The sequence below is a fragment of the Pristis pectinata genome, chromosome 7, assembly GCF_009764475.1.
Source record: "Pristis pectinata isolate sPriPec2 chromosome 7, sPriPec2.1.pri, whole genome shotgun sequence".
In the NCBI taxonomy this organism is placed as follows: Eukaryota; Metazoa; Chordata; class Chondrichthyes; order Rhinopristiformes; family Pristidae; genus Pristis; species Pristis pectinata.
Genome location: NC_067411.1, coordinates 78,827,167 through 78,849,858, shown reverse-complemented (window position 1 = coordinate 78,849,858; position 22,692 = coordinate 78,827,167). Strand labels below are relative to the sequence as shown.

The following is a 22,692-nucleotide window of genomic DNA, read 5'->3' as shown; positions in this document are numbered from 1 at the left end:
TTCCGGCGGGAACCTTACGTCACGTCCACCCCACGTGGGCCTGGAGAGGGTCTCGGGTACTTTGGCGCACGTGCGTGTTGTCTGAGTGAGTAAAGTGTGTTTTGAATTCAACCTCCTCGTCTTTGAGTTTTTCTTCGGAAACGTGCCACGTCCGGCTGCACTGCCCGTTTTAAAAGAGCTGAATGAGTCTCCACAATCCTCCATGGAGGAGAATTCCAAAGACTCACCACCTTCTGAAGAAATGTGTCTTCATCTCAGTCATAAATATCCTATCCCTTCATTCCGAGACTTTCGTATCTGGTTCTAAAGGAGACATCCTCACTCCATCAACCCTGTCCAGCCCCGGAAGAATTTTGTAAGTTTCAATGAAATCACCTCTCATTCTTCTAAAATGGCAAATATATCCTTTTATAAGTAAGGAGACCAAAACTGTATGCAATACTCCAGGTGTGGTCTCCAAGGCCCTACATAATTGTGGTGAGATACCTGTACTGTTGCACTCAAATCCTTTCAGAATAAAGGCCAACATACACTTTGTTTTCCAAACTGCCTGCTACATCTGCATAATCCCTTGAATCATTTCCCAATACCTCATTATTTTAAAAAAATGATCAGTCTTTCTGTTTATTGCATCAAAGTGGATGATTATTTTTTTTCCACGTTATATTCCAACTACCATGCTCTTGCCCACTCATATAAGTCATCTATAATCCCCCTGAATCCTCTACATCCTCCTCCCTACTTACAATCCCACTTTGTTTTGTATCATCAGAAATATAACATTTGGAAATATAACATTTGGTCCAAATTGCTGATCTATACCATGAATAACTCAGGCCCAACCATTGATCCCTCTGGTATCCCACTAATCGCAGAGAAAGATCCATATATTTCCCCTCTTGCTTTCCGCATGTTAAGCAATTCTCAATCCATGCCAATATATTACCTCCAATTCCATGTACTCTGGCCTTGCTGACCATTCTCCTGTGTGAGGCCTAATCCAAAAAGTTTTCTACTGGTTCCCCTTCTATCTATGCCACTTGTTACATCCTGAAAGGATCTCAATAGATTGTCAAACATGATTTCCCTTCTGTGAATCCATGAAGATTTTTACTAAAACCTATTATTTTTAAATATTCTGTCTTTATATTATTCATTGTATGTTCCCCATTATAAATTTTCCTGTCTCTGACTGTACAGGTCCCACATTTGTCTGGTTAATTTTTTTTTGTTCTACACACCTATGAAAGTTCTACATTCATTTTTTTTATGTTTCTCACCATTTCATTCTTATTTCACCTTCCCTTTCTATATTCATTTCTTGGCCCTCCTTTGCTGAGTTGTAAAATGCTCCCAGTCCTTAGGCCTATTTCTCCATAAGCCTCTTTCTTTGATGTAATAATGGCTTTAATTTCTTCTAACAGCCATGGACAGAGCATTTTCCTATTGGATTTTTAATCCTTAAATGAATGAATCTGTTTACAAATTTTGCATTATTTCTAGATGGTTATTCTAATGCATGGTGTCAGAGATGCAATGATAAGGGACACAATCCTTTCAAAATTAAAACAAATCCTACACATTCATGATCTACACAAACCCCAATTATCTTTGATTGGCAGTTCTGTACCCAGCCCTCTGCCCATCCCAACTCCACACCTCAACCCCACCCCCCACCCCCCAAATCTTGGGCATTGTGGTCTTCTGCTGCAAAGGAACATAAGAACATGAAATTAGGAGCAAGAGAAGGCAATTTTGCCCTTTGAGCCTGCTCCACCATTAATCAAGGTCACGGCTGATCTATCTCAGCTCGATTTTTCTGTCCTATCCCCATTTCCCTTGATTCCTTCAATTTCCAAAAATCTATTCACTATTGTAAATAAATTCATTGACTGAGCCACTGCAGCCCTACAGGGTAGAGAAACCTGAAGATTCACCACCTTTGAGTGATGAAATGCCTCCTCATTTCAGTCCTCAATAACTGACCCCTTTCTTCAGAGAGTGGGACTCCTGGTTCTATACTCCCCAGAGAAAACATCCTCCCTACACACGGCCTGTTGAGAGCAATAAGAATATTGACAGTTTCAATGAGACTTCTCAGTCTTATAAACCCCAGAGAATGCTGTCCTGTTCTATTCAGCATGCAAACTAAACTTAAATTAGGAGTGAATAGTCCATCGATGTAGTTGTTCTGCAATATTGAACTAAAACTAAGGTGGCACTGAAGAAATTAATTGAGCCGTAATACCTTGTTGCTGGTGAGATCTGAAGAGTGCAGCATCATTAAGATTATGGCATTTCTTTTGGAAAAATTACATTGAAAGAAACATTACATTGTTAAAGTTTTAATGTAGAAGAGGCATTAGGAGGTTGTAACAATGGCCTTGGGATCAATGGAGAAAGTGCCAAAGTAAAATTCGGTGTTGTGGCATACATATGGAAGCTTTCAGGTGATATTATTGAGAAGCATGAATTATATAGGTGGAAGTGACCATAGTACAATGGTGGGACTGAGCATCAGAAAACAAAGAAGGCAATCATATAGAAACTTGAGATGCTGCAATGTCTTCAGTACAGCAGCCATGTGCTAACCTCTGAGAGATCTGTAGAGGAGAGATTAAAGGGTCAGTGATGTCAAAGGCAGCAGAAATTTAAGGGAGGATGAGGAGAAACCACCAGCCACAGCTGTGATCATTCGTGACTGACCTGTGCATTCACAATGGTCTGGGGAGAATGAAAGACAGATGGGACCATCTTGAGCAAGGAACAATGGGAAAAAATGCAAATGCAATTGTAAGGCAAGAAAAATATAATTAGAGACAGGATGGTCATTGGAGAAGTGGAAGGATTTGAAAGTGATTTCCGTTTTGTAAATATTGAAAATGGCATTCATCAGTCTACAATCTATGAAGGTGACGTGGTACCTAGCTGCCTGTGCTACGCCAGTTTGGTGAGGAGGGCTAACTATTGTAAATGAGATATAGCAAACTTAGTAGCCTAAAAAATAGGTAAATTTGGCTTCTCCTGTGGCCATCTGGGTGTACATAATCTGTTCCTTGTTCATTTATGGATTAGTGGGTATACACTCATTTTCTGTATCACCTGACTGTTTATCCTGGACTGTGAATCTGGACCTGAGGCTCCAAAGGTACAATAAGAACATAGAACACAGACCAGTACAGCACAGTACAGGTCCTCCGGCCCATGATGTTGTACTGACCTAAATGAATCTTATCCCCAATCTATCCCCCTCTCTACTTCACCTCTCTCTTTTTCTTTCGTCCATGTGCCTATCTAACAGTCTCTTAAATGACCCTATCGTATCGGCCCCTACCACCACCCCTTGCAGCACATTCCAGGCATTCACCATCCTCTGTGTAAAAAAAAACCTCCCTCTGACATCTCCCCTAAACTTTCCTCCGTGCACCTTAAATACGTGACCTCTAGTATTGGCCATTGCCGCCCTGGGGAAAAGATACTGGTTGTCCACTCTATCTGTGCCTCTCATAATCTTATATACCTTTATCAAGTCTCCTCTCGTCTTCCATCACTCCAAAGAGAAAAGCCCCAACTCGATCAACCTCTCATCATAAGATATTCTCTCCAACCCAGGTAGCATCCTTGTAAATCTCCTCTGCACCCTCTCCAAAGCTTCCACATCCCACAATGCGGTGACCAAAACTGAACACAATATTCCAAGTGTGGTCTAACCAGAGTTTTAGAGAGCTGCAACATTACCTCGCGGCTCTTGAACTCAATCCCCCAGCTAGTGAAGGCCTTATCCACTTGTGAGGCAACTTTGAGGGATATGTACTTGGACCCCAAGATCTCTCTGTTCCTCCACACTGCTAAGAATCCTGCCATTAACCAGTTTGTTCTTCCAAAGTGTATCACTTCACACTTCTCTGGACTGAACTCCATTTGCCACCTCTCTGCCCAGCTCTGCATCCTGTCTAAATCCTGTTGCAACTTACAACAACCTTCTTCACTACCTTCTACACCACCAACCTTCGTGTTATCTGCAAACTTGTGCCAGAGATCTGGCTGCTGTGGCCCTCCACCGGTGATTCATCCCCCCTAACAACATTCAAAACGATATACTTGTTATCAAGGGAAACGGTTACCAGGGTATCCTGTACCAACTCCCTATCCCTTTTCCCTCCCCTAAAGGACAACCAACTACCTACATCCCGGACCCTAGATGTAACTGCCTCCTGGTAACTCCAATCTATCATCGCCTCAGCTTCCGGAATGATCCGGAGTTCATCCAGCTGCAGCTCCAGCTCCCTAACGCAGTCTGTAAGGAGCTGGAGATGAACACATTTCCTGCAGGTGAAGTCATCAGGGACACTGGAGGTCTCCCTGATTCCCCACATCCTATAGGAGGAGCATACTTCTGCCCTGACTGCCATTCCCACTGTTCTTTATAAAGAAAATTACAGATAACAGCAAAAGAAAGAGAACCTACCAGAAGCCTCCGCTCACCTACTCCGTCTCTTCATGCTGAAACCTCTTCAACCAAAGCCTCAGCTCCCCACTCTTAGCACTGTCCACTCACACAATGGCAGCTCCGCTTGCCCCTAACTTCTTTTTACTGGTTAATTAGCTGATCAACAGGCCTATCGACTCACCACAGCAAAAAGAACAACAATAACGGGCCTACCTTTTCCAGCTGCTTCCTGCTCTCATTCTCGCTCTTGCTCTAATTCTCGTGGTACTTACCACGGCAACGAGACTTTCCGCTCCCAAACACGTACCACACACCACAGCAACAAGAACAACAACAACGGGCCTACCAAGAAAGACTTCTTGTAAGAGGAACCAACCCTCAAAAAGAATTACATTGACTATTTAAAATGTGATGGAATAAATGTCTTGAACAATATTGAAGGCGGTAAAGAAAATGTTACAACTTTTTGTTCTTTATTTTGGGATGTGGGCATCAATGGTAATACCAGTATTTATTGACTTATTAGGCTTACTCAGAGAATGGACTTCGAGCACAGACTGCAGATTTGAACGAACTAGATGGGTGTTTAACAACAATCCAGTAGCAGTGGTCATCATTACTGATACTTGCTGGCTTTTTTTTAATCCAAAGTATTAATTTGAATTCTACAGCTGCCATGGTGGGATTTGGACTCAAATCTCTGGATTATTAATTTATAACCCCAGTAATTAACTACTGTGCCAGCATCATACCCTGTACTTTGTGGAATAAAATGGCTCATGAACATCTTAAAAACTGAGTGAAGAATGGAATGTAACCAGTCAATATTTTAATAAAAACAGAAAATGCTGGAAATGCTCAACACATCAGACAGTATGTGTGGAAAGAGAAACCAAGTTAACATTTCAGGTCTATCATCAGAACTGGGAAAGAGAGAAAAAAAAGATTCAAATTGCAGAGAAAGTGGGGTGGATTGGATAAAGGGAATATTTGTGACAGAGGTCAGGGTTGCTGTGAGGGTGAATTCTTAATGGAGCAGTTAAAGGGTGACAAAGAAGTGTGATGCGTTGCAAATAGCAGGTCAGGATGTTCTATTGGAGAGGGGGATAAAGCAGAGCCAATATCATGGATGATACCTTACAGCAAAAAATAGCCAGTTCTGATACAGACAGAGAAAGCAAGTTACTTGAATTTGTAGAATTCAATATTGACTCTGGAAGGCTGTAACATGCCTGGATGGAAGATGAAATGTTGTTCCTCAAGTTTGCATTGAGTCTTGTTAAAACAATGGAGGAGGCCACTGGTAGATGAGAATGAGCCTGGGAGGGAGAATTAAAGTGGCTGGCAACAGGAGATTTCTGTAATGTTGCCAGGCATCTGGCAAAGTTGTCACCCAATCTGTAGAGGAGATCAAGTATTGAGTTCAAGAGCTGCAAGGTAACATTGCAGCTCTATAAGACTCTGGTTAGACCACACTTGGAGTATTGTGTTCAGTTCTGGTCACCTCATTATAGGAAGGATGTGGAAGCTTTAGAGAGGGTGCAGAAGAGATTTACCAGGATGCTGCCTGGATTGGAGAGCATGTCTTATGAGGATAGGTTGAGTGAGCTAGGGCTTTTCTCTTTGGAGTGGAGGAGGATTAGAGGTGTACAAGATGATAAGAGGCATAGATGGAGTGGACAGTCAGAGACTTTTTCCCAGGGAGAAAATGGCTAACACGAGGGGGCATAATTTTAAGGTGATTGGATGAAAGTATGTGGGGGGGGGGGATGTCAGGGGTAAGCTTTTTACACAGAGAGTGGTGGGTGCGTGGAATGCACTGCCGGCAGAGGTTGTGGGGGCAGAAACATTGGGGACATTTAAGAAACTCTTAGATTGGCACATGAATGATAGAGAAGTGGGGAGCTGTGCGGGAGGGAAGGGTTAGATAGATCTGAGAGCAGGATAAAATGTCAGCACATCATCGTGGGCAGAAGGGTCTGTACTGTGCTGTAGTGTTCTATACTCCATCACTTTGTGAACACTGAATGCAGTACACTAAAGTTATGGAAGTGCAAATGAATCGCTGCTTCACCTGGAAAGACTGGGTGGGAAGGGAAGAGGCGAGAGGATAAATGTTGCATCTGCTGCAATTGTATGACAAGTGCTGTAGCGTGGGGACTGGTTGCATCTGCTGTTGCACTTTCCCATTCATCCACAGTAGATGAACATGAATAGGGTTGGAATGGCCTTGATAGATATTGAGGCTGAATTTCTCTTAAAGTATGCTTGGGAACCTTGGATTAAATAGGAGCTAACTTGATCCCCATAGCCCCATTTCTTATTACACTCTGAAAATTTGAGCGGGAGCGCAACATTGCACATATTTCCTGCTAGTTGTACTCTGGTAACATTGGAGAGAGGGGAAGACTGTGGATCAACGGAACATTGCTGGCTGCTTTGTCAGAGAATGCTATTTTTTAAAAGGCTTGATTCAGTGATTGCATGGTCAAGAATTATCTTACACTTTTGGACCTGCAGGTTCACTTACTCTGCAGTTGATGCCTGAAGATTTCCTCCCATACATAAAATGCAGATGCTTGCTCATTCAACAAATATGCACTTCATTTCTGGCAAAGAGCAGCTGCAAGTGATGTGAAGATCTCGTGGCTAGTGAAGAAATGTGGGTTCGCTTGCACAATGCTTTCATATGTTTTGATTCTTAATGATGTTCAGGATATGGGGAGGATGAGGAAGAGGATATGCATTTGATTCTGTGCTAGACCAGTGGTGAATGAGTATCTGACTTCCTTCTAGGTCTAAAAATAAACCTCATCTTCAAAAACAATCAGAATGTACGATCTTCTCCCAAGGGTCTGCTTTGAAGTACTGATTAAGCATCTGAATATTGTTACTCGAAAAACTGCATAATAGATGACTGCAGAAATGGAGTACTGCAAGATAACACACAGAAAATAAAAGTGAACATATCGAATGGAAATGTTTCAAACAGATTTCATGAACAGTTTGGGTGTCATATATGTGATGTACAGCAAATTCAGTGGAACCAAAAATACAGCAGAAAAGTTTTTTCTTCTTGTTGATATGCATCACCATCAATTGTAGTAAATACATCCAAACCAGTAGCAGGGAAGATCAAAGGCTAGTCCTTGTTTCCTTCATTAAAGATATTGTTAAATCACCCAAACTCCATGCCCTTTGACAAAAATTGGTACTGAATTTCTCCACAATAATGTTCTGCTTCCTGTGCAGTTCAGCAGATGTATCCATAAAGATAGTGTTAATATAAATGTGTTCAAAGTGCATTGTTTTCCCACTTCTTGAGTAGTTGTCTGAAGTCAACAAAAAGAAATAAAAACCATTTGATGTGCGAACAGCATCCCATCTGTTTGGCAAAATGATAAAAGAAAGCAACTTCCAGCACCATCCATGCTAGCTCCTGCTTAAAATTTCCTGAACCTGCTCAAAAGGAGCTCGGGAAATGTAAATCAACTAGCAAAAGCAACTTCAAAACACAATATGCTCCAGGGCTGTTTCTTTGTTTTCGTCTGTTTGACTGTCATTTAATGCAAGTCTGTCAATTACCCTTTCAGTCATTTTCCATTTCACTTTAGGAACTGATCCATGTGGACCCCTGTTAGTCAAACTCTGCGGTAATGTCAGCGAGGCTGGAGCATCTCAGTGAAATTCTGAAGACTATTTTTGTGCAATGTCACTTTGTTCCATATTTGCATTTCTATCCATTCCCTCTTTGGCCAGTTTCAGAGCGGTTTCCCAGTTTCTGCTTCAGGTTATTGAATCTTTGTAACTGCAGATTTCTTTTCTGTTTTGCTGATTGTTTATTTCTGTATACTTCAGCTTTTTTGTTAAGGCCTTTTAACTTTGTTTACAAACTCCTCATTTCTCATGCCTTTTTGCTGTCTACAATTGCACAACTCTATTGTTATGGTCTTTTTACACTAGGGCCAATGGTCTTTTTACAGTAGGGCAAAGGGGTACCTATGCCCTGTTATTAATATACGAGAACCAGATTGAGCTATCTGAACAAAGAGTGCTGCAGCAGATATAGCTGTGCTGTGGTTTGAACATTGTTGTAAAAGTAAGTTCTTCAACATCAAACTTTTACAAATATTGATTACATTTCTGTGGATCACTGCTCCCTCCCCTCACTCCAACTGCTGCTGAGCCCACTTTCAATGCATTCCTTCAACCACCTGGATCCCATGTCCTGAAATCCCCTCCTTACACCATTGCTTCTCCTTATCACCTCTCCTCCTTTATGACCTTCCTTAACACCTACGTCTCTGACCAACCTTTCAGTAGTGCTGCCCAATCTGCCTTTAATATTGGACAGTGAAAGACGCATTCTGGATTGTAAGGGTCATATGATCCATTTACAAGGGTGACCAGTGACATTATACCTGCGAGATCATCTAACACAAAAAAAATCTGCAAATGATGTAAACAGGAAGTTTGAGCATGGGATGGAAATCATACTGCATGGGTCATCACAATGTTGATTTATGAGCAATCAGCATAAAGTATTACTGAACAAAATCTAATGGAATTGAACAACATGGATCTTTATGAACCAAGTATCACAATCACATTGAGTATTAATAATTCCCATTGGAAGTAATTTTCTCCAAGGTAATCCAGGATTCAGCCCAGAATATAAATTGGATATGTTTGGAGTATTAACCCATGGCAATTTAAAGGGTGTTGGCACTCAGTAGCACACTGAAGTGCAAATCAGAATAAGACATTCAGCAGGTTTAACCATTATAATTCTAAGCAAAAGGAGTGTGCAACGTTATGCTTCTGGCTGGCAGCATGTCAGAATCCATGAAGAAGGGCATCAGTACCCTCATCTACAAGAGGAAGGGGGAGAGGGAGGACATCAGAAATTGGAGACCCATTTCACTGTTGAATGTAGATTATAAGATCCTGTCTAAGGCCATAGCCAACAGGGTCAAGTCTGCTCTGGGAAAGGTGATCCACCCAGACAAAACCTGTACTATACCAGGTAGGAAGATCTTTGACAGCCTTGCGCTGCTCAGGGATACCATCGCCTATGTGCAGGACAGAGGGGTGGATGCCTGCCTGGTCATCTTGGACCAGGAGAAGGCCTTCAATAGGATATCACACACGTACATGTTGGACATGCTCTCCAAAATGGGCTTTGGGGAGGGAATCAGGAATTGGATCCAACTGCTGCACACAGATATCTGTAATGCAGTCCAAATCAATGGGTGGGAAATGGACAGCTTCCCCATCAAGTCTGGAGTCAGGCAGAGTTGCCCACTTTCCCTTGTCTTGCTTGTGTGCTACATAGAACCCTTTGCCGACTCCATCAGGAAGGACGAGAGCATAAGGGGGTGACGTCATCCAGCAGCGGGGGCACCCAGGTGAAAACCTCCCTGTACATGGACGACGTTGCCGTCTTCTGCTCGGACGCAAGGTCAGTTCACAGATTGATCAGTATCTGCAACCAGTTTGTGTTGGCATCAGGGGCCAGAGTTAACCGTGCGAAGAGTGAGGTCATGCTCTTTGGCAACTGGCCTGACTGATCCAACATCCCCATCACGTCAGGTCTGACCACCTGAAAGTGCTGGTGATCTGGTTCGGAGGGGCTAAGGCATGTAACAAGAATTGGCTGGAGTGGATTGGGAAGGAGAAGCAGAAATTGGGTCTGTGGGAACGGCGTTCCCTCTCAATAACTGGGAGGAATTTGGTCATCAGGTGTGAGGTGCTCTCAGGGCTGCTATACTTGGCGCAGGTGTGGCCTGTTCCTCGCTCCTCCAGCTTGGAAATCACCTGTGCCATCTTCCGGTTCATCTGGGGATCTAAGATGGAGCGGGTCCGATGGGTCACCATGAACAAGTCCCTGGACAACGGGGGCAAAAATGTCCCCAACGTCACCCTCATCCTGATGACTACCTTTGTCTGTGGCTGCATCAGGCTGTGCGTGGAACCAAAGTATTTGGGCACCAAGTGTCACTACATGCCAAGGTTCTACCTGTCCCTGGTGTTGCAAAGGATAGGCCTGGCCCCATGGCCACACAACGCCCCAGTCAGCTGGACGTTGCCGCATTACCTGTCCTTCATGGAAAAGTTCTTCCAGACCAACATCCTTGACCACAAGTCCATCAGGTAGTGGTCAGCATGGAATATCCTGCAGACACTGCAGGAGAAGAACTCTATGGATACTGTGGGGTGGTTCCCTGAGCAGACTGTCCAGACCATCTGGCAGAATGCCTCATTGCCAGAACTCACCAACAAGCACCAAGATCTCACTTGGCTGGCAGTGAGTGTGGCCTTCCCAGTCAGTTCCTTCCTGCATGGTTGGAACATCACTCCCAACATGCGCTACCCCCAGGATGGCTGCACTGGAGACAAGACAGTCGCCCACCTCTTTGCGGGCTGTGGGTTTGCGAGGAGGGTGTGGAGAAAGATGCAAGGGTCATTGTCACGGTTCATCCCCAGCATCTGCGTAACAGAAGATTTTCTGATCTACGGGCTGTTCCCGGGGACGCACACAGAGATGGACATCAACTGCTGCTGGAAGGTCATCAACTCAATGAAAGACGCCCTTTGGTCTGCCTGAAATTTGTTGGTCTCCCAGCACTGCAAGATGTCCGTCGGGGAATGCTGCCGACTGACACATTCCAGGCTGCAGGAGTACGTGCTGAGGGAGGCACTGAAGCTGGGTGCAGCCAATGCAAGGCTCTATGGGGAAGGACCACAGTTTAGTATCCTTCTGCCACTGGAGATGGAGGGGTGGGGTCAGACGAGGAAGCCCCTTAAATATTGTAAATATTGGACTGGGGTATCACCCCAGGGAGCCACACGAGTGGAATCGCTGCTATGGGTTTCAACAATAAGGTAACACTACTGACTGAATTGTACATGAATGTAAAGGGTTTGCACTGTTTATTCTTGTATATATTTTGTTTTTTATGATGAATAAAGCTTATTTTGTAATAAAAAAAAGGAGGGAGTGAGCAATAACTATGTATGAGTGAGGACAATTCTGTTTTGTCTGCATGTCCTTAAAATGTCCTGAGTTGAATTTCTCAGGTTTTCATGGCCCTTCTTTGGAAATTACAGTCTGAAGCACCCCAGAGTAATTCAGTCCCTGTCCTTGATATTCCTGATTGACAATTCTGCACTGTCTACTGGGTTGTTTTCATATCTAATACACTTGTAAGGGTTACTGGCTACTCACCTTGTGTGTGAACTGCCACTCTAAAGCAACCTGTCAGCAAACCTTTAAAAGTAATAAGCTGAAAAGTTTCCTCTTGAGGTGAGCAATGTATTGTTGAATAACAGGTAAAACAATGGAAGATTATGAAGTGCACTGATTGATATGGTACAGCAAATCTTGATGCTATGTTGATGAATTCTGGGTCTAATACTGCAGTATTAAATCTACCTGGTTTTTCTGCTACCATAATCCCCTCAGAAATGTGTTGGAAGCACAAGCTTATGTGCTTAAAGTCCAGGAGTACATGGCCAGGAAAGGAAAAATACTGTTAGGAAGGACAGAGTAATGTGACTATTCTCCTCTCACCTCCTGGAAGGGGTTAAAATCAAAGGGAAAATGTATCCAAAAATAATATTTTGCCTAAAGCAACATTGTTAATGTTTCAAATAGCTGTAACATTATGATATGTCAAAGGACATAATTGGAAACGCAACAAAAATAAAAGAGGTGGACTCATTGCAATTTTTTAGAAATTATGGTACATTATTCTCCAGCAAAGCACTTGTGTATAAATGTTTGTGCCTGTTTTTGAACTGAAGTGTCAGTGTCACTGGTAATTTACATGTGGCTTTCAGTTCTACCCAAGAGCACATGGCAAGTCCCAATTAAGCCCATTTACATAATTTATAATGAGGGCCAATGGATCAGAGTCATGACAAAGCAGACATCGTGAATTCATACTCATGTTCATCCAGCCATGAACAAGAGCTTTAATTGTGTTTTAAACAGTTATTTGAAAACTACTGACCGATCTTTGATGAACTGAGGAGTTGCATTTTCCAATATGACTAATGATATTTAATTTATTTGACTTCATCTCTTAAAAAAACAGGAGACTCTGTATTGATCATATCAAAAGATTACCACCATCAGCAGTAGTAATGTAGAAGTTATATTTGCAGGTATTTCTATAACTGCCTAGATTGCAACCTGTCATCACTGCACTCAAATCTGGGTGTGTGCAACCTGCTGCCATTGGCAGCCCCTGACGTTTCCATGTTTCCATAAATCCCTAATTAGATGTTCCAGTTATTCTTAGGACACATCAAATTCTATGTAGCCATCAACATTTTCATATTCCGCAAAATAATAGTCAAAGTAGATGAATTTGATATCCATTTGCTAATTAAATGAGAATTAACATCCTTTTGGAGAATTCCTTTAGGAATCAGGTTTTCCAGGACCAGAGATTTACCTTCAGAACTATTGTATTTGAGGAAACATTTGTTCAAAGCTGCTCCCACTCCAGCACCTTACCATTAGCAGAAGTGCTACAGAACACTGTTTATACACCTGGATTAAATTTTCCTTCACATTTCAACAGAGGTACATGAAGCAGGGGAAATTTCCTCCACTGACTGTCAGGAACAACGCCAGCAGCACCCACTGTATAAGCTAATGCAGTACAAGTTTAACACAGAAAATGCAGTAGGTCATTCATCTCCTCAAGCTTTGATCTGCATTCACTTGGTCTGATCTGTCCCTCAATTCCATTTACCTACCTTAGCTCTATATCCCTAGAAATTCTTACCCAGTAATTCCTTCTCAAGTTAGATTTTTCTCCTGCACCTTTAGCACAAGAGCTGTGGAACAACTAGGATCTATGTGAATGGTGGGACCAACAATGGATCTCCTTAACTGAAGAGAATTAAGAATTAATAAAGAAATTGGAATATTCGTGAATTAGAGTCATATCAGATATGGAAATAGAAAGAAGAGCAGGATTAAAAGAAGGATCTCGACGTTGGTGGTAGGGAAAGTGCCATAATCTAATATTAAGGAAATAATGAAAGGGAACTTGGAAAATAATAGCAGAATCAAAATAGATTTATGAAAGGGAAATCCTGTTTAACCAATCTATTGGAACTTTTTGAGGTTGTAACAAGCAGAGTAGGTAAGGGCAAACCAGTTGATGAGGTGTATTTGGACTTTCAGAAGGTCTTTAAGATGCCACACAAGAAATTATTAAACAGAATTGGCGATAATGTACTGGTATAGATTAAGGATGGAATAATAGACAGGAAATAGGAAGCAGGAATAAATGGGGTAGTTTTGGGGTGGGAGGCTGCGACCAGTGCGAGGCCACAGCGATTGGTTCTGGTGCCTCAGTTATTCATAATTTATATCAATGATTTGAATGAAGGATGACTGATGATGTGCTCTTTGAGGAGAATGCAGGAAGGTTTCAGACCACATGAATGACAAGGACATGACAGGTGGAATATAATGTGGAAAAATGTGAGGTCTTCCACTTCGGTAGATAAATTGAAAGGTACATGGATATCCCTGTACATGAATGCCTGAAGCTACCATGCAAGTTCAGGAAGAATTAGGAAAGCAAACAGTTTATTAGCCTCATAGCAAGAAGAATTAAGTACAAGAAGAGAGATGTCTTGCTCCAATTATGTATATAGAGCTCTGGTGAGACCACATCTGGAATAGTGTGTATATCTGCTCCCCTTACTTAAGAAGTTTATACTTGTGATTATGAGAGTGCAGCAAAGGTTCATTCCCAGCTTGATTCCAAGTTGTAGATTTATTGTGTGAGGAATGATTAAATTGACTGGGACTGTGGGGATCTGAGGGGTACATTTTTTTATTCCGAGAATGGTTGATATTGGGAACGAACTGCCAGAGAAGGTAGTGGAATCAGATACAATTACTACACTTAAGAGGTATTTAGACAGGCACTTAGCCAAGGCATAGAAGGAAACAGTCTTATTGTGGGCAATTGGAATGAGTGTAGATGAGCAAAAAAGTTCAACCTGGATGTATTGCGCCGAAGGACCCATTTCTGTGCTGTACAACTCTCCTTGACTCTACACTCTTGAGAGTTTAGAAGAACGAGAAGTGGTCTCAAGTCCTTAAGTGCTTGACAAGGTAGATGCAGTTGATGTTTCCCCTGGCTGGGGTGCCCACAGGTTGGCCATACAGGACAAGGTTAAGAAGAAATTTTGTTACCCATGGGCAGTGAATCGTTGGAAGTTTCTATGTGAGAGGCAGTAGAAACTCAGTTGTTGAGTAAATTCAAGAAAGAAATCAATATTTTTTTAACTGTTAAGGAAATCAAATCATATAATGTTAGTGCAGGAAAGTCACTGAATGCTAGACCAAGCACAAGGCACAGAAGGACCTGCTCCTGCTTGTATTCTTGCACCTTATAATATAGGAGAATTTAAAAAAATACAGTTTAAAATCACTATCGTCAAAGAACAACTTTATACCCAGAAACAACGGAACTTCAAAGTTTCAAAGTTTAAATGCTTGGAGTAGTGAGAGATTTATTAGCAGGCTGTAACAGTTATCACCTTGTTCCAGAAGTATTTCCACATTTAATGGACAATTAATGTGCAAATTCAGCAAGTAATTGGGAGGCCAAAGATATGGTAATGAGTTTAGTAAATTAACTAACAGGTTCTGGAGTTTCACGACCTCTAACCCATCTCATAATCTACTGTAATTAAGGACCAATTTGCAGATTGATAGCAGTCTGTGTTATTTTCCCAGCAAAACTTGACCCACCACTTCTTTCAATATTGACACATGTTTGCACCTGTACCCTAATTACTCAGGTGTTTCACAAAGCATACTGTGTTTTGACTCTATATGTTTGGCCGATGAGTTTGCTTGCAACTGCCTAGTTTCAGACTTCACTGGTTGCTAAAAGCTTCCCACTGCATTCATCGGACAAATGTACCAGCAGGGAGATGTCTGTAAAAATTAAGTTTACAGAAATGTTTTCTCAGAACCTATCTTGTCTGCAGATGGAGACAGGAACGGAAATGAAAGCAGCAGTGATAGCAAAAATCTTTAGACACCCCCACCTTATTAATATGGGAATGGTACAGTCCATCTCTTTAATAATTCTTCCTTTTTTAATGCTATTATGGTATTGCGCTGGTTGTCAAGAGGATCATTTTTGTCTGTCAAGAAGAAGGGACTGGTATTTTGTGCTATTGTTCTTACTGATAGCAAGTGTCAGACACATCAGAAGATGAAAACTGAAGTTATAAGTAAGTAGAGGACTTTGCATCAAAGATTTATGTAGAATTTATGTTACGTTAATACATTACATCAGGTGTTTAGAAGTATAACTAAAAGGATTATTTTCTAAATAGACCTGGGTATGGATCGAATCATATTATTTGTACAATTTTATTCTACTTGTTTTTTCATCAGTTGTTAATATTGCTTATAAATCCAAAAGATAAGAAATGATCACATTCATTCAATTCCCATCCCCATGTTATAACATATCCCTGAGACCTTTGGCTAACTTATTTCAACAAAATGTAATTTGAGGAAGCAGTATTTGCAGTCTTCCTTAAATATTGAATAAGTGTAACCAGAGATTTCACAGCAAACATTGCATATTAAACTGCATTTTGACGCGGGCCTGTAGTGAGCAAAGGTATTTAGGATTAGATTTTAATCTGTTTAAAAGAAGTGTGCTGTGTCAGCAGAAGCAGATTGGGTTTCCTTTTAATCTGTGGCCATTTCTTTTTATTAAATTTGTGACAAACCGAGATTAAAAAAGATGTTTAAAAAGTGATTTAGTTTTAGTTAATGCTATCTAAATCTAATCCAATCACACTGTTTCAATCTAGACTTTTAATGGTACATATTTTGCAGTGGACTGTCTTCATGAAAAAGTATATGGCAAACTTTTTGTTTTATTTCAGATATTTGATGTACAGATAAAAATCACTTTAAAATATAGCATCCCCCAAATAACATTTATTTGTTGCAATTTATACCTGTTTCTACTCTCCTTTCTTTCAACAAACAAGAATGCTTCTTTTTTTGTGAAATCTATGCCTCTGGGGAAAAAAATGAATTTATGCCTTCTGCATCCAATGCACAGATAGATATAAATACTTAAAACAACAAATGAACCAGGATTTTAAAATATGATTCTTTAATTTCACTAAACAATTCTTTAACCTTGTGTGACCTTTTGGAAAGGCTTGTGAAAGCAATTTGCATATTACAGCAGTCCTCTAGAATGTAATAGGTGACTGGAATACTAAACACCTTTTTCTTTATACACCAACAAATTTATAATTGCAAGCAATAAATGGTCCTAGTTATCTGCAGTCCAAAGAGATGATGTCAGGACAAACCTAATTAGCCTACCCATATCTAGTTTGGTAATAATTTCACTTCGTTTTGTTGTTAGCATTTTCACCTTGCCCTATTGATGATGTGATTTTATGAGATATTGATTGTGTTATATTGACTATAAGCAAATGCCAATAAAATTGTTGAAGCCTCAACTAGAAAATAGACACAATGGTCTGGTTCTGTGCTATGGAGGTAGGCAGTTCCCAGACTAAACCCCTGGTTTGTTCTAAGTTATTTGATCTTAGCTTTCTTGGCTATGGAAAGGAGACGAAGTTGTTGAGGTTTCTTTCCCTGCTCACCCCTTCAAATACCGTATGTCCTTTTTGTCTTGCCTACTCATTGTGCATTTACAACTTCCCCATCCCCCTACCCTGCCCTCAACTCCACCCCACCCCCCATCCCCCCAAGCCCTTATGAAACAACTTGCAATGTTTTTCTATATTAAAGGGGACTCAATAAATGCAAACCTATTCTTTAATTTGTCTGTAAAGGTGAACAACATGAGATTTGTCAGAAGCATTTGTAATCAAGACCAGAGGTTGAAAGTCAATTGATAACAAAATTATAGACAGGTTATTGATCACTGACAGATTTTCAAGTCTAGTGCAACATTTCATTTTTGGACAAGAGAAGGGAGAAATAATTTTCACATTGTAATATAAAAAAGATTATTCATTACATTGACAGGAACAAGAACCAAATTGTAAGCTATTGTTAAATTTAATTTGACCTGTATTATTTTCTTTTTGTTTCAAACTATATTTCTCTTGATATTTGTCATGCTTCTTATTGTTGTTTGTGAATTCTTTTGCTACTGCGTTTTGACCTGTGTAACAGCAGTTATCTTTAAGAGAGCTGGGAATAAATTGAGGCGGAGGAAACATCCAGCAAGGCAATTTGGGTAGAATTTAGAAATAAGAAAGGGGTGATCACTTTGGGATTATACAATGGGCCCCCCAGTAGTCAATGGGAATTAGAGAAGCGAAGCAAATATGTAAGGAAATCAGAGATAGGTGTAGGAATAATAGGGTTGAGATAAAAGATGATTTTTAACTTCCCTAATATTGACTGGGACTGCCATAGTGCTAAGTGAGTAGATGGGGCAGAATTTGTTAAGTGTGTCCAGGTAAGTTTTCTGTCACAATATGTAGATAGCCCTACTGGAGAAGGGGCTACACTCGACCTCCTCTTAGGAAATGAAGCTGGGCAAGTGGCTGAAGTGTTAGTGAAGGAATATTTTGTGATCAGTTACCATAATTCTATTAGTTTTAAGATTGTTATGGAAAAAGATAGAACTGGCCCACAAGTTAAAATCCTAAATTGGGGCAAGGCTCATTTCGATGGCATTAGACAAGAACTCACAAAGGTTGATTGGGAAAGGCTGTTTGCAGGTAAAGGGATGTCTAGCAAGTTGGAGGCTTTTAAAAGTGGGATAGGAAGAGTTCAGAGCCAGCATATACTTGTTGAAGGGAAGGGCAAGGCTGGCAAGATTAGGGAACATTGGTTGACAAGGGGTATTATAGTTCTGGTCAGGAAAAAGGAGGAGGCATATGTCAAGTAAAGACAGCTGGGATCAAGCAAATCCCTTGAGGACTATAAGGGATGTAAATGTACATTTAAGAAGGAAATTTGGATGACAGAAAGGGGAAGGAGAATCCTAAACAATTCTATAAGGTAAAGGAGAGTCCTATATGAGTCTATATGTACATTAAGAGCAAAAGGGTAACTAAGGAGAGAGTAGGTCCCCTTAAAGATCATGTGGTAATTAATGCGTGGAGCCATGGGAAATGGACGAGGTCTTAAAATAATGCTTTTCATCTGTACTTAACTGTGCAAAAGAACATGGAAGCTAGGTAAGAGAACAGTGATATCCTGAAGTATATGAAGGAGGAGGTGTCGGCAGTCCTGAAGCATGCAAGGGAGATGTATCCCCAAGTCCTGACCAGGTGTAAACTAAGATGTTGTGGGAAGCAAAGGGGGGCAGATTTCTTGGGCCCTGGCAGAGATTGTTGTACCTTCGTTAGCCAAGGGTGATATAGTGGAAGACTAGAGGACAGCTAATGCTGTGCTTTTATTTTAGGAGGGCTGCAAGGACAAGCCAGAGAGGTATACACCAATGAGCCTTACATCAGTGGTGGAAAGTTAATGGAAGGGATTCTAAGGGACAGGATTCATTTGCATTTGGAAAGGCAAGGACTGATTTGGTGATAGTCAGCATGGCTTTGTTGATGGGAGATCATATCTCACAAATTTGATTGAGTTTTTTGAGAAGGTGACCAAGAGGATTGATGAGGGCAGGGTGATAGATGCTGTTTCTGTGAACTTTAACAAGGCCTCTGTTAAGGTACCAAGTGGTAGACTGGTCCTAAAGGTTAGAATACATGAGATAACAAATTGAATACAAAATTAGGTTTGTGGTAGAAGGCAGAGGGTGGTAGTAGAGAGTTGCTTTTCAAATTGGAGACGACTAATCAGTGGTGTGCTGCAGGGATTGGTGCTGGGTCCCATATTGTTCTTCATATATATTAATAATCTAGAAGAGATTGGAAGTGGCATGATTAGTAGGTTTGCAGTTGTCACCAAAATTGGTGGTATAGTGGACAGTGAAGAAGGTTGTCTCAGGTTACAGCAGGATCTAGATCAAATGGGAAAGTGGGCAAAGCAATGGCAGATGAAATTTCACTCAGACAAGTGTGGTGATGCATTTTGGGACATTAAAGCAGGCCAGGACATGCACAGTGAATGGCAGGGGTCCTAGGTAATGTTATCGAACAGCAAGGCCTTGGGATACAGTATATCATTCCCTGAAGTGGCGTCACAGGTAGACAGAGTGGCAAAGGTGGCATATGGTATGCTTGCTTTCATCGGCCAAAGCGTTGAGTATAAGAGTTGGGACATCCATGTTACAGCTATACAAGTTGTCGGTTAGCCCACAGTTGGATTATTGTGTAAAGTTCTGATCACCGTGCTGGAGGAAGGATGCAATTAAGCTAGGGAGGGTGCAGAAAAGATTCACAGGGATGTTGCCAGACTGGAGGACTCTGGAATTATAAGGAGAGATTGGACAGACTGGGACTGTTTTCCCTGGAGCTGAGGAGGCTGAGGAGTGACCTTAGAGATGTTAATAAAATTATGAGGGCATAGGTAGGCTAGATGTTCATTAGTTTTTTTTCCCAGGGTAGGGGAAGTCCAAGCTGGAGGGCATAGGTTTGTAATGTGAGATGGGAAAGATTTAAAGGGGATCTGAGAGGCGGTTTTCCCGCAGAGGGTGGTGGGTATACGGAATGAACTGCCAGAGGAAGCCGTAGAGGCAGGTACAATTACAATGTTTAAAGACTTTTGGGCAGGTACATGGGGTAGCAAAGATTTAGAGGATATATGGCCCAAATGTAGGCAATGGGATTTGCACAGATAGGCATCAACGGTAGTGCAGTGGTTAGCGTAACGCTATTACAGTGCCAGTGACCCGGGTTCAATTCCCACCACTGTCCGTAAGGAGTTTGTACGTTCTCCCCGTGTCTGTGTGGGTTTCCTCCGGGTGCTCCAGTTTCCCTCCCACATTCTAAAGACATACGGGTTAGAGTTGTGGGCATGCTATATTGGTGCTGGAAGAGTGGCGACACTTGGGGGCTGCCCCTAGCACATTCTCAGTAATGCAAAAAGATGCATTTCACTGGTTTTCAATGTACATGTGACTAATAAATAATATCTTATCTTGGTCAGCATGGAGGAGCTGGGCCAAAGGGCCTATTTCCATGCTGTACAACTCCATGAATCTATGAAAATATAACTTAAATCCACGTGAAACATTTTACTCCAATTATTTATGAGTCAGGAAGTGTTAACCAAAAAGCAACTACAGAAGCATATGCCATTCTCATTTAAAAGTCAATCGATAATTTTGTTGTTAGAGCTAATGTGAAGTTTATTAGATGAAAAATTATTATATATGTGGATGATTCACAAAGATTGATTGCTTTCTGAAAATGTAGGGTAATAAACGTAGAATAATGGGCTTACTGGGGTGCTACTGACACAGGTGAACAAAACTTTTCACATGAACTGAACATACTGCAAGGATCTCCTCATCAGTTCAGTCTCTGCTGCTTCCTTAAACAAGTCTTAAATTTCTGGCAAACAATTCCTCTGTTGAAAATAGAAGTGTTATTAATCCATATGAATTCACATTTCTGAATTTCCAGTCATGGAGTGTAGCCTTGAGGACAGGAAATTACCCGCTGTAACCAATTGTATAAGGGGACTTCAATGGTTTGCTATTATGTGACTAGGATTCAGGAGGATAAAATTAAATCCCTTTCTGGTTTTACACTTGTCCACATCGCTTATTTTGATAAAGATGAGGTGTTGTCCAATGACACAACCTTTCTGTATTTCTCCCTACTATTATCTATGCAGCATTGCTAATTCATATTTACACTTTCCTATAGCTCAAATTGAAGTGATACCTTGCAAGATCTGTGGTGATAAGTCCTCAGGGATCCACTATGGAGTCATCACTTGCGAAGGTTGTAAGGTAAGGTGAACATTTTTTTTTTAAAGCATGTTTAATAACAAACTGACGTGCTAATCCATGTCTCAGCACCATTTCAGAGAACAATAATAATGTGCCTTTCTGCTTAGAGCTAAATGTAAAGTTTTTTCATATAATAAACCACATTTAGTTCTAACACGAAATATAAAGCACCTACTTAGGCAGCAAAGAGTGGTGCTCTGGCTGTCTAACATTGCATTGATGAGAAGCTGATAGGGAAATTTCCTCTGGGCTGCAAAAGAAATGGCATTACACTGCTGTATCTGGAAAAGGGAAATAACACCTTGAGAGGCAGCTATGGGCACCCACTGGGCGTTAGGAACAGGTGACCTGTTTTGGGGAGTTAATTTGCATTTTGGCTTAAACAGAGAGCTACAACATGGTTCTGTACTAGTCAGTACAGATTCTCAGCCAACCATGCAGAAATAAAAGTCAAGTCATCTGTTGGTGTCAATGCTTGGAATTTACATTAAAAACTAAGTGAGGTGACTTCCACATCAACTTAATCTCAAGTAATAACACATTTACCTGAAAGTTATGTAATATGAAGTGGGTATAAAATGATACTACCATAAACTACCAATGGGCTAATCTTTAATCAATCTCTAGTGATCTCTGAACAACATCTGCAATAATACAATACAGCAAAGACATAGAAAGTACACTATACCAGAAGTAAATTATTTCCAAAGCTCTCTTAAACCATGTTTTAAACGTTAACTCTCTCAGTGTTATAAAGTGTTCATAAATTGCCATATTTTTCCAAATAATTTATCAGTTGAACATTTGGGACTGAAAAAAAGCAGATGAAATGACTGCCATAGTGCTTGCAGACTTAGAATTACACTGATACTGTGGGGATAGCTACGTGATCCATTCACCCAAAAGAGGTTTGCACTCAGAGCTCAATTCTGGCTGAGGCCTGCAAAGTTGTACACCCAGTTATTTAACCAGTGCTGCCTTCAAGCAATCTCCTGACTGGCCTCATGGATTTTCAGAATTACCCCATATGTAAGATGCACTGAATGCAGAAGAAGGAAAATATTTCTGTCTATCTGTGTGGTAACATATGGAATGGTAAACTCTTATGTTTAGCTTTTCCCCTGATTTACATGAAGTAAATCACATGATTATATAACAAATTTAATTGTGCAACACCACCATGAAATTGTTTAATACATCAGACTGAAATTTAAATACATATATGGGTAATCAATGTTACAACTGAGACTTTGCCTGAATGATTTGGGCCATATTCAGATAAATAACCAAAACTGGTAACTTGAGCTAAGGAATATA

General features: G+C 40.9%; 1 protein-coding gene across 1 annotated transcript in view; it reads left to right on the top strand.

Annotated features, from left to right (window-relative positions):
- LOC127572388 (nuclear receptor ROR-beta-like) overlaps nucleotides 1-22,692 on the top strand; it is a 157,471-nt gene that overhangs the window by 77,261 nt on the left and 57,518 nt on the right. The window contains 1 exon segment of the mRNA XM_052019578.1: nucleotides 21,290-21,375. Within this exon segment, the coding sequence (XP_051875538.1) occupies nucleotides 21,290-21,375 (86 nt within the window).